The sequence below is a fragment of the Pygoscelis adeliae genome, unplaced genomic scaffold, assembly GCF_000699105.1.
Source record: "Pygoscelis adeliae isolate BGI_AS28 unplaced genomic scaffold, ASM69910v1 Scaffold123, whole genome shotgun sequence".
Classification (NCBI taxonomy): domain Eukaryota; kingdom Metazoa; phylum Chordata; class Aves; order Sphenisciformes; family Spheniscidae; genus Pygoscelis; species Pygoscelis adeliae.
This window is the reverse complement of record NW_008824650.1, coordinates 3,737,799-3,749,192: the sequence shown is the minus strand read 5'-3', so window position 1 is coordinate 3,749,192 and position 11,394 is coordinate 3,737,799. Positions and strand designations below refer to the sequence as shown.

The 11,394-nt window shown below is 37.6% G+C and overlaps 1 protein-coding gene across 1 annotated transcript in view; it reads left to right on the top strand.

The window, feature by feature from the left end:
- Nucleotides 1-11,149, top strand: part of LOC103915645 (sodium channel protein type 5 subunit alpha-like) — a 35,801-nt gene extending 24,652 nt beyond the window's left edge. The window contains exons 18-26 of the mRNA XM_009322514.1: nt 1,152-1,306; nt 1,963-2,136; nt 2,376-2,483; nt 4,199-4,477; nt 5,090-5,143; nt 6,939-7,080; nt 7,710-7,810; nt 8,227-8,497; nt 9,951-11,149. Of these exons, the coding sequence (XP_009320789.1) occupies nt 1,152-1,306; nt 1,963-2,136; nt 2,376-2,483; nt 4,199-4,477; nt 5,090-5,143; nt 6,939-7,080; nt 7,710-7,810; nt 8,227-8,497; nt 9,951-11,149 (2,483 nt within the window). The remainder of the gene's footprint in view (nt 1-1,151; nt 1,307-1,962; nt 2,137-2,375; nt 2,484-4,198; nt 4,478-5,089; nt 5,144-6,938; nt 7,081-7,709; nt 7,811-8,226; nt 8,498-9,950) is intronic.
- Nucleotides 11,150-11,394: the final 245 nt, after the last annotated feature.

Below are 11,394 nucleotides of genomic sequence, written 5' to 3'. Positions count from 1 at the left end.
TTTTTTTCCCTTTCCCTGCTCCAGAGAAGAAATGTGAAATGTCTTGTTTTGTGCTCTGCAGTCCCAGGCTGGAGTATGCCTGCAAACCATTAGACAACTCAACTGAAGGTGCAGCAAATCGGTATCTAACACAGGTTTCTGCACAAAAGAAGTCCCTATCTTATGCAAGTACCATTCCCTGCCTCGTCTCAAATCCCAGAACCACATTACTGGGGAAACTGGGATTACTGAAAGTAAGATGATCAGAATTTTTTGCATATATTACATCCTATTATATATATGAGTTATATATATGATATATGTGTGATGATATAAGATATCTCATATATATGTATGACACACATACACAGTATTTTTTTCATACTCATAAATGACAGTAGCCTTCTGACTGATATTTTTCATGATAATGAAAACATGAATTAGCTTAGAGCACACAGCAAGGAAAATGTTAGCCAAAATGAGTTAATTCTTGGCAAAATTAGTAAGTAATCAAATCCAGGGTTTTGTAATGGGGTGGGCAGGAAACATTAGGTGGTCGTGGCTTCACTGTCTGTTATAAGAAGCAGTGTAGTGAGCTTGAAAGGAGATGTCTCCTTCCATGGAGCTGAGAATATGACACATCCTTGCAAGTTATATGATATAAAATCACTCCATACATTCAGAATCAAACAAATAAATCAATAGACCTCGCAAGGCAGGGTATAATGCTGCAATATTGAAGACAACTGTCTACCTCCTCTGTCTCTGAGCCTTTTTGTTCTGGGGTATCTCGTCTCTGCTTTCCAAACAGTGTGCAGAAACTGAGAAAGGCTTTTGTAACACCAAGACTCTTCCCATGGCCCTGAAGTTTTGTGTGCCCAAACAGCAGGTTACTGAGATGTGTCCAGTGTGTCAGAAATATCTTGAAACAATGGAAAGTTGTCCAAAGGGGCTCCACCTACTTTATATGTATATAAATAGGAGTTACAAGGCAAACAAAATTAGATGTTTCCTTTTTTTTTTTTTCTCATGGCAAAACATGAAAAAAAAACCCCAACAATGATGCAGTTAATGTGACCACGGACTTTCCCCTGCTGCAAGAAGTTTCTTGAGCAACCCTTCACATACATGTACATTCATTCCATACATTCATTGCCGTGTCTCACTTTCAGGTTGTGTGCGATACTTTCATTGTTATGTGGGTAGTGCCATGAAGTTTGGAGGAGAAACATGGTGGAATCTGAGAAAAACCTGCTACCAGATTGTCGAACACTCCTGGTTTGAATCCTTTATCATATTCATGATCCTTCTGAGCAGTGGAGCCCTGGTTAGTGTGGCACAATTTCATGTATTTATTTAGAAGCATTTTTAGCTTTAATTTGCAACAAGAGAAGTTGTTTTTAGCAGAAAACACAGTGAGTATCTTTGAACTCATCAGGAGAAAAAAGAAGAGGCTTCACATAGCAGTCATTTATTCACTATTGCAATTACTGTGAATTTATTATTCATATTATTACAAATTATGAGAAAGAGTGAGCAATGCTAAAATATATATAACTCTCAGAAGCTGTTCCTATTCTGGCTCTATACTGGATTTTTTATGGCTTTCTCTGGAAGTTGTTTCACAGTTGGGAAATTATTTTTTTTTATGTCATTAAAACAAATAAGCTACTCTTAATACTAAAAAAATTGGTTCTCTTGAAAGTATATTTTTAGAAATTCATTTCAAGAAGTTTATACTTTCTTCCTAGGATCCCAGTGTGCATGATGTGTGTCCACAGGGGTGTAATACATAGACAAAAAGAAAGAGAAGGGACAGGGAGCATTACAAGTTTATCAGCTGACGCAGATTTGAGTAAAAGACGGGGTTCAGATCTGTGTAAAACACATACCGAATGATGAAGGGGTCTTAAGGATGCTAGAGTTTCATTTTATAAAGCTCATGTCTGACTTTTGCTATTGATTTATATATTATGATTTCAGGTATTTGAAGACATCCATATAAATGAGAGAAGAAACATTAAAATTATGTTGGCATTTCTTGACAAAATGTTCACTTTCATCTTTGTTCTGGAGATGCTCCTGAAATGGGTGGCTTACGGCTTCAAGAAGTATTTCACCAATGCCTGGTGCTGGCTGGACTTCATTATTGTAGGCGTAAGTTCTGCCTTTGGCATTTCTACGCGGGTCCTGATGCAGGAGGCAGTAGCAGAATCACCGACTGTTTTCTGAATGCGAAGCTATGACAGTACTCTTACCTCCTTTAATGATGGTTTCAGGATATGGCACTCTGGGCACTGAAAATATGGGAAGATTTGATTTATTTTTTTAAAAACAGGAGTAAAGGAAACAGATACCAGGACATTGCTAATACTTTCTTTTGTCTTCCCATTCAGGTGTCTTTAATAAACCTCTTCGGCAGTTCATTTGACGCCGTGAAATCTCTTAGGACTCTCCGAGCTCTGAGACCCTTAAGAGCATTGTCACGATTTGAAGGGATGAGGGTAAGACTGAATACAAATTAAAGCCTGTCAGTACTAATGAGCATGTAACAGGTTCGTAACTCACGACTGTGTCTTTACGAAGTCCACATTTCTACCCCAAGTTCAGCTTAGGACCTATAAAATGAATTTTTAAAAGGTGCCTTTGCTGTGCTTCTCGTACCTGGCTGCTCCTTATAGACTTTCCTTGAGTGATCGATCTCAAGTGCCATTGAAACTAAAACTAGACTAGGCAGAACTTTGTTCCATTGCTGCTCAGTCATTCTTGTGTTCCTGTCTTTAATGAGATAGCTGAAAATAAAATAGAGAATAAGAACTGTGAGCACAATTGTCATTTTTGAAGTGTGATGGCAAGCTAATTCATGGGAAAGAATCACCTCTGTTTTGCAAGTTTTTACTGGATTGATTTACAAAAACTTTAAACTATTAAGAGGTACTTTGCTCAAAGTATTGTTCCAAATAGACTTATCCTTTCAAAAAGCAGGAGTGTTTGTAGAATATTCGCTACCTTTTTCCTTCAAAAGAGCACCTGGAAAAATGTGAAGCTGCTGGACATCAATTACATTTAATTACAAATCTACCATTGCACAAATGCAGAGAAAGATTCCCTCAGCCATATGCAAAACACATCCGTACGCTTCAATGTGAAACAGCGTGATAACCACAGTGCTATTTGGGCAAAAGTCTGGTCTATGGAATATACTCTGGCATGTGAAAACGGATGGTAGAAATACAAATGGCATCACTGTCACATGTTTACATGGGAATGCAGCCTCAATGCAGCTGAGATATAGATTGCTTTTGGATATCTTCTGGAAGTGAGACTGAAAGCTCTCTGATTGCAGTCTTGTCACTGTGAAGGCAGAGAGAAAATGCATTAAATTAATTAACAGAATGTATCAAAATTTCCATGTCTGGAGTCAATTTTGAAATGGGTACCATCATACTTTCTCTCTTGCTCTGCAGAATGTGTGTGGCATGGTCTCCAAAAACCTTCACAAAGCTTTTTCATTTTTCTTCTGGTCCATCAAGTTCTTCTTTGCTACCTGACTGCTGAGTTCATTGCCTTCACTGTGAAACTCAAAGATATATCCTCATCGCTTCCTTACATTGCCCCATTTTATGAAGCAATCTGTTATGTCTCAGCATGCACTTAAAACCTACATGGACATTTTCTGTGATTGTACAGCACCTAGTACAGAAAAAGTACCGAGATTACAGTAATCTCATGGTTATAGATGCCAAACAAAATCATAATCTACTAAAAATAATAGATCTAGCAAAATATTAGTGGAGAGTTATTACTGGTCCTTTTAAAAACTACTTTCTACAGTCTTAATAATACAGTCCTCTGCACTAGTGCTCATGGATGAATGCTTCAGAAATTTTATGTTATAAAAGTTTAAAACAAACAACAAACAAAACACCCCCTACTCCAAAACCAAGGGAAAGTAATCAAAAGAGGACGGACTCACGTTTTAGTACACTTATGCAGTAGTGGCTCACAGCAGCCCAAAAACTATTCCTTTGAAAGCCTAAGAGATACTATGGACCTTTGAATCTTTGTTCAAGGTACCCATGCCAGCTGTGACTTGTATTTACATGGAAAACCTTAGATTTCTGTTTGCTGAGACGACTAAGTGACTGCTTATTGCACTGAGCAAATACTTGAGCCCATCTTTGTTTAAGTGTATTTTTCCTCTCCCGTTTCACCCAAGGTGGTGGTCAATGCCCTCGTGGGAGCCATCCCTTCCATCATGAATGTTCTGCTCGTCTGCCTCATCTTCTGGCTCATCTTTAGCATCATGGGAGTGAACCTGTTTGCTGGGAAATTTGGGAGATGTGTCAATATGACAGAAGAAGATTCAGAATTAAATAGCTTGATCGATAACATAACAGACTGTAGAATGTATAATAACACAGGAAAAATATTCTGGGTCAACCTTAAAGTCAACTTTGATAATGTTGGCTCTGGCTACCTGGCTCTTCTTCAGGTGGTGAGTGCTGCTTGGCTTCACTACGTCAGATGGGCTTGACCTCCTGTCAACTCCTAACTCATCTCTGTGGGTGATGGAAAGGAGTGGTATCATACAGCCTGCTCTTCTCTTGTAGCTGGCTGTTCAAACACCAGTGCTGTTCGTGCGCACAAATGGAAATAGAGGGACAAATTAGATCCCGCTGTGATTTTCCAGGTGATAAAGTAAGCATCTGGTGGACAAGTGCTGTTTCAGCCTCCAGCAGGTTCCTGAGACTGAGAGCTGGAGTCAATCTTGAAAGGAAATCTGGGGCAAATACTGAACTAATCTTCCATAATACAGATTTTTTTCAGGCATGGGGGTTGTAAGGCCTTTAGTAGACCATGCTAGTGAAGGTTTGCCCTGCCAGCATCCTAGGGCAACATGTTCTGTCCCATCCTAGCAAGCTTTCACATCCTGATAAGGCTGAGAATGCCACATGTACAGCAGGGGCAAGTTTTCCTAAAGTCAGAGCTTGGTGCTATGTGACCATACCAAAGGCTCTTACTCAGTCAGTGTCATTTGGATATTGCAAATGATGTGAAGACTTTTACCCTGAAAGTTCAACACGTTTTCCACAATCTCTCATTCTAGGCAACATTTAAAGGTTGGATGGACATCATGTATGCAGCAGTAGATTCACGAGAGGTCAGTCACTATATTCAAACTATATTTTTTTTAATGTTACTGCTTTCCACAAAAGCGTTATGATTTTTGCACTTTTATATCTGCTGTTTGTGCTAAATCTTTCCAGTAATTATTTTTATCAGCTGATGTAAGCATTTCATCTGTGAATGACTCATAGTGTCCTAATCTGTTGTAATGGGGAGCGGCATTCAACTCCAGGTCCACTCACCCAAGTGCAGTTACCTATACTGTAAGGTCTTCATGTGAGTTCACCTCCAAGTGCCTTGTATGGTTAATGGAGACCGAGTCAATATGCTCAGAGGGATCTAGGGAGCATTTCAGCTCACCCTGGATATCTATATCGTTCAGCTGAGCACCTCTTTATATTACATTGACTCTACTAATAACTGGATGTCCATCAGCTGGCAAGGGAGTTCAGAGTTCCCACTCACGTGGGGGCATCTACCTTCACACATCTTCTTTTATGAAACTCAAGCTTGGACTAAACCTGAATGTTTTACAGTAACACAGTTTAAAGTCCACTTCAAAACATAAAACCAAACTTCATTGAGAATCAAGCCATTGTGGCTAAGCAACCATTTAAAATACATTGTCAGTATCACTAGTACTATTTTTCCTACTGTTTATAATTGCCAGCTGCGTTTGCTGTCTTATCAGAAGTATCATCCAATGTTGTAAAGAACAAAGTGGTATGTTTTTGGAGGCAAAAAAATTGAAATGAAGAGGCTCTCTTAATTTGATTATGAGTTCAAAGAATCAAATAATTTTAAAGGTAATCATATATGAGATCTTTCTTTTGTGTGTTTCAATGGGGTTTTTTGCGTTTCAATTTGAAAAACTATTTTTCTTGTTCTCATTTTGTTTTTATCCATAATAGCCATAGAAGTAGTTTTTTGCTAAGAAGAAAAAAACATATCTAGGCCAAGATTTTTAATGGCAAGAGCATGGAATTAGAATTCTAAATAGTTTGCTTGATTTTTCAAGTACTGAGCAATTTACAGCTCCTATTCTTATTGGAAGAAGCTGAACTGATGCTTCTGAAATGTTTGTGAAAATCATGTCAAGAATGTCCAATTCAGTAATTGTTTCTATTGACTTTAGTAGGGCCTCAATCAACTGCAAATGGTAGGATTTTAAGTCAGGTTTGAAAAGAAAAAAAACCCACAACAATCAGCTTTTGTGAAAAAAAGAAATTTAAAATAAAAGTAAACCTCATTTACCATTAGTCAAAGACTAACTTTTGCTCTACAAGTTTTTCAGTGCAAATATATTCAATATCAGTATGAATTAAATTATCCTGTTCTGCAATGATTTAGCCAGAAACTACATAAACAAACATTGTAAAATAAATCAAATTAACAAGCTATCATAGCATAAACACTTTGTAGTACGATTTTTTTGAGCTGTATTTTCTGGTTATTTATCTCTCAGGTGTTGTGCTTGGTGTATCATTTGTAAGTTCCATGTTTAATTTCAAAAGGGATAATAGTCAGCATCTGAGCAATAATGTCCCTACGAGGTCCTAGAATTCTGATGCATCTAGTAGCCACAGTATGAACGTTACTTTTTCCCACCATTTCGTTCCCCTTCCAAAAGTGTCATATACATACAATATTTTGTGTTATGCACCATTAGAAGTTTTAAACTATACCAATTTCATCAGAATTAGCAGTAGGGCTGTATATCTTAGTTCCTCCTGGAATCAATTTGTGAGAGGATCTGCTATATGAAGATTATTCTGAATTGGGCCCATGTTGTTATTGGTTATTTTTCATGTTGCTTCTCTTTCTTGCAGAAAAATGAGCAGCCGCAAATGGAGCACAATATATTTATGTATCTCTACTTTGTGATCTTCATCATCTTTGGATCTTTCTTTATCCTGAATCTCTTCGTTGGTGTTATTATTGACAACTTCAACCAACAAAAGAAAAAGATAAGTGTATTGGTTGTGCTCCCAGGCACCTACTGTATCTTGAGGAATGCTATCTTTAGAGAACAAGGTCCTTGCTATACATAGAATCTAAAACTTCTTTTGGCATTTATAAGAACATTAGTAATTAAGTTAGCAGAAGTAACACCTGGGGTGAGTTTCTTCCTCCTATCTTTTCCCCTGTAACCTGAACACCCAGCTCATTCCCCACATATCGAAGGCAATGACATCTTCTCTGCAGCCCTTAAAATTTTTGTCCTTTTTGGGAACTGAGCATGACAGGAGATTCGTTATTTAGAAAGTGGTCTGGTACGGATGCTCTGAGAAGTATTTTGGATATTCAACAAGAACAGGATGTGGGAAGCCAGGGAAAGGTTTGTTCCTGTCCAGGTTTTCAGTAGGTCCTTTGCTTTCATGCTTTCAGAGCTAGCTGGGTTTCACCCCAGGACTTCTGCTCTGTGAATGTATGGTTTGTGCCACTCTGTTTTTTTTGGACACAGTTACGCATTATGAAGAGGGCTAGTACCAGCAAGATGTGAGAAAGGAAGGAATGTTAGTTTCCAGCATTTTAGACTTTGTAACTACAATAGTGCTGCTTTCTCACCAAATAACGGTGACATTTCCTTATATACCTAGGTGGGGAAGATATCTTTATGACAGAAGAACAGAAAAAATATTACAATGCAATGAAAAAGTTGGGATCCAAGAAACCTCAAAAACCCATTCCAAGACCACTGGTAAGACTGTCTGAATTCTTCTAAAGGAAAATGCATTGCAAAAGTGCAATTTAATTCACTGAAAAGTGCATATGTTTATATATTGCGTATAAATTATTTATACCGTCTTTACACTGATTCTCAGACAGTGCTCTCAAGTCAGTTCCATACCAAAAAGTTACACTGGAAGATTTTACAGGTTAAGTATTTATTAAGTTCTCTGCATAAATATTGCCGGGTTTTACATTCACCTTGGAACTGATTAAACTTCATAATGGGAAGGGATTTTTAATGTCATTTTGACATTCTGCCTTTCTCAAATTTCTCTGACTTCACCATAGTTGAATGACAACATAAAAATTGGAGCTGTTAGAAACATGTACGGATAAGTACTCCCTACTTTCATAACTGATGCCAGATGTATTTTTTTCTTCTAGAACAGATACCAACGGTTCCTTTTTGACATTGTAACACGCCAGGCCTTTGATGTTGTAATCATGATTCTCATCTGCCTTAACATGATCACCATGATGGTGGAAACCTATGAGCAAAGTAAAACTAAGACTGACATCCTTAGCAAAATCAATATACTCTTCATTGCCATCTTTACTGCAGAATGTGTACTAAAATTGGTGGCTCTGAGGCAGTACTATTTCTCAAATGCCTGGAACATATTTGATTTAGTTGTTGTGATCATGTCACTTATTGGTAAGTAAAATTGGTTTGGCAACTTCTTTACTAAATCATTTATTATTCTTTTAAGAAAAAAAATAGTTAAAATTTATCAACTGCGAATGGATGTTGAAATGGAAAACATAATACTGTAAAGTCTTGAGGAAAAAGAACTAAACGCCCCACCATGATTATATTAAAATAATACGAAATAAGATTTTTTTAAATTTCTGCTATTTTCTTTTAATAAAAGTATTTTTTAAAAAAAGGTGGCTGTGTTATGTAAAATCTTTCATAATGGTTCTTTAGATTGGTTTTTCCTAGTCTGAAAGACAGAATGAATAACCCATCATGCCAGTACCACATTATGTGATAATTTCCATTGTTACAGATTTAGTGCCAACTAAGAAATCTTCGATCAGATAAAAATTGCTGGGTTTTGTCATCTGTGTTTTAACAGAATTGAAATATATAGAGTATATGAAGACTGGAATTAGATAGACTACAGAATTCAGTTTCTGGAAATAGCTGGTTGAAAATAAGGGTTCACACTGTGTAACAGGATAGAAAAGAACAACACAAATGTATTAGCTTTTATTTTAAGGGATTGCAATGGAAGAATGGGGTAAAGAGCTCTTCTGCCAGTTTGAGCTTTCTGCCAATTTAACTATTCCTAGGGTCAGTACTGCCAAAACAGCAGAAGGCAATTAAGGGAAGAAAAAGATTTTGTTTCTTTAGTATGACTTATGTTTTGGGTAAGTAAGATTCCAGTAAGAATATGGCTCTTCCTTGAGAAATTAAGTTCCTGGAGTGGAAATTCAGAAAAACATATCCAAAACATCTAAACTTAGAAATGCCAAACCTCTTCTAGTGCTATTAGATCTGTCATTTTTTCATGCAAACTAAGGACAAAATAACATCCATGTGTATTTACGCATGTATTTAATAACATCCCATCCAGCTATGTCCCTGAATGAACTAAAAGCCGTTGTGGAGTGGCATGCACAACTTCTATGTTCATCACTGGGTTTGCTTATACATATCTTGAGGATGTTATCTAAATGATGACCATGACATTGTTATTATATCTTATTTTCTTAGTTTAGCTTTGTAGCATCAGCATTTGAAGTCACATTTAGAAGGTAAATACATAACCTGCACCTGCTGAAGTATTCATGCAACCAGTGCCAAAGAAAACCATCAGTCAACGAGTGTCGACCGATATGGATATTTGAAGCTGTGCATAGAAAAGTGTTTGCCATCCTTAGTGCAACGGGTACTATCTTCTGATAGCTGAAGAATGTAGTTCAAAATTGCTGATTTCTACAGCTTTTTTTTCAACTCTAACGTCTATTAAAAGTTGCTCTGTTAGGGTCTTAGCACACACACATCAGATATTTTTCAACTGTACAGATATTATAATTTCATCCTACTTACTAGTTAAGCAGAAATGTGATATTCTAACCAGTTGTTATCCTTTCCGTTTTAGCCTTACTGCTTTCTGGCATTGGTAAAGCATTTGAACATTTCTTACCACCTACACTCTTCAAGGTCATTCGCTTGGCTCGGATTGGACGAATACTGAGACTCATCCGGGCTGCCAAAGGAATTCGAACTCTGCTTTTTGCGTTAATGATGTCCCTACCTGCTCTATTTAACATTGGCCTCTTGCTTTTTCTGGTCATGTTCATTTATGCCATTTTTGGCATGGCTAACTTTGCCTATGTGAAGATGGAAGATGGCATTGATGATATGTTCAATTTCCAAACCTTTCCTAACAGCATGCTCTGTCTCTTCCAAATCACTACGTCAGCTGGCTGGGATGGTCTTCTCAGTCCTATTTTAAACACTGGGCCACCGTTCTGTGATCCAAACATAAATGGTACTATAGGTGAATGTGGTAAACCTGCCATAGGTATTATTTATTTTGTAAGTTACATCATTATATCGTTTCTCATCGTTGTAAACATGTATATAGCTGTTATTCTGGAGAACTTCAATGCTGCTACTGAGGAAAGTACAGAGCCTTTAGGGGAAGATGACTTTGACATCTTTTATGAAATCTGGGAAAAGTTTGATCCTGAGGCAACTCAGTTTATAACTTTCTCTGCACTTTCAGACTTTGCAGATGCTCTGGCTGAACCTTTACGTGTACCAAAACCAAACAAAGTTGAACTCATAGCAATGGACCTGCCTATGGTCAGTGGAGATAGGATCCACTGCTTGGATATCTTGTTTGCTTTTACCAAAAGAGTGTTAGGAGATTCTGGGGAGCTGGATGCTCTTAAAGTACAAATGGAGGAGAAGTTCATGGCTGCCAATCTATCAAAAAATTCCTATGAGCCAATCTCCACTACTCTCAGACACAGACAAGAGGAAGCTTCTGCCACTGTCATCCAGCGTGCCTACAGGAGTCATTTGCTCCTGCGCTCCATGAAGCAGGCTTCTTACCTGTACCATCACAGAACTTGCAGTGGTGACACTCTTGGAGGTGCTGCTCCAGAAAAGGACGGACTTATTGCATCTATGAGGGATGAAAACTGTGGCAGGAGTCCTGAGAAGTCTGAAACTTTGTCCTCAGCATCCTTTCCTCCATCATATGACAGTGTCACAAGAGCCAGTAGTGGCAATCTCATGGTTGAGCATGAAGAAATTACACATAATCAACAATCTCCAGACATTAAATAGTTCATCAGTGACAATGTTGTTAAGAATGTTTTAAAATGTTCACAGAAGCTGATATTGTAAATACATGTCAGCTCAGGCAGCCTCCCTGTTAAACAAAGTCTGTTGATCATGATCAGTTAACCATAGTTAGGTATGATCACTTAACTGTGGTAGCTGTTAAATCGTAGCCTTTGGCTCTGCTATGTTCAGCTTTGTTCAATATTTACATATACAGAGAAAAAAGCTGTGAAAGATTTTGGTTCTGT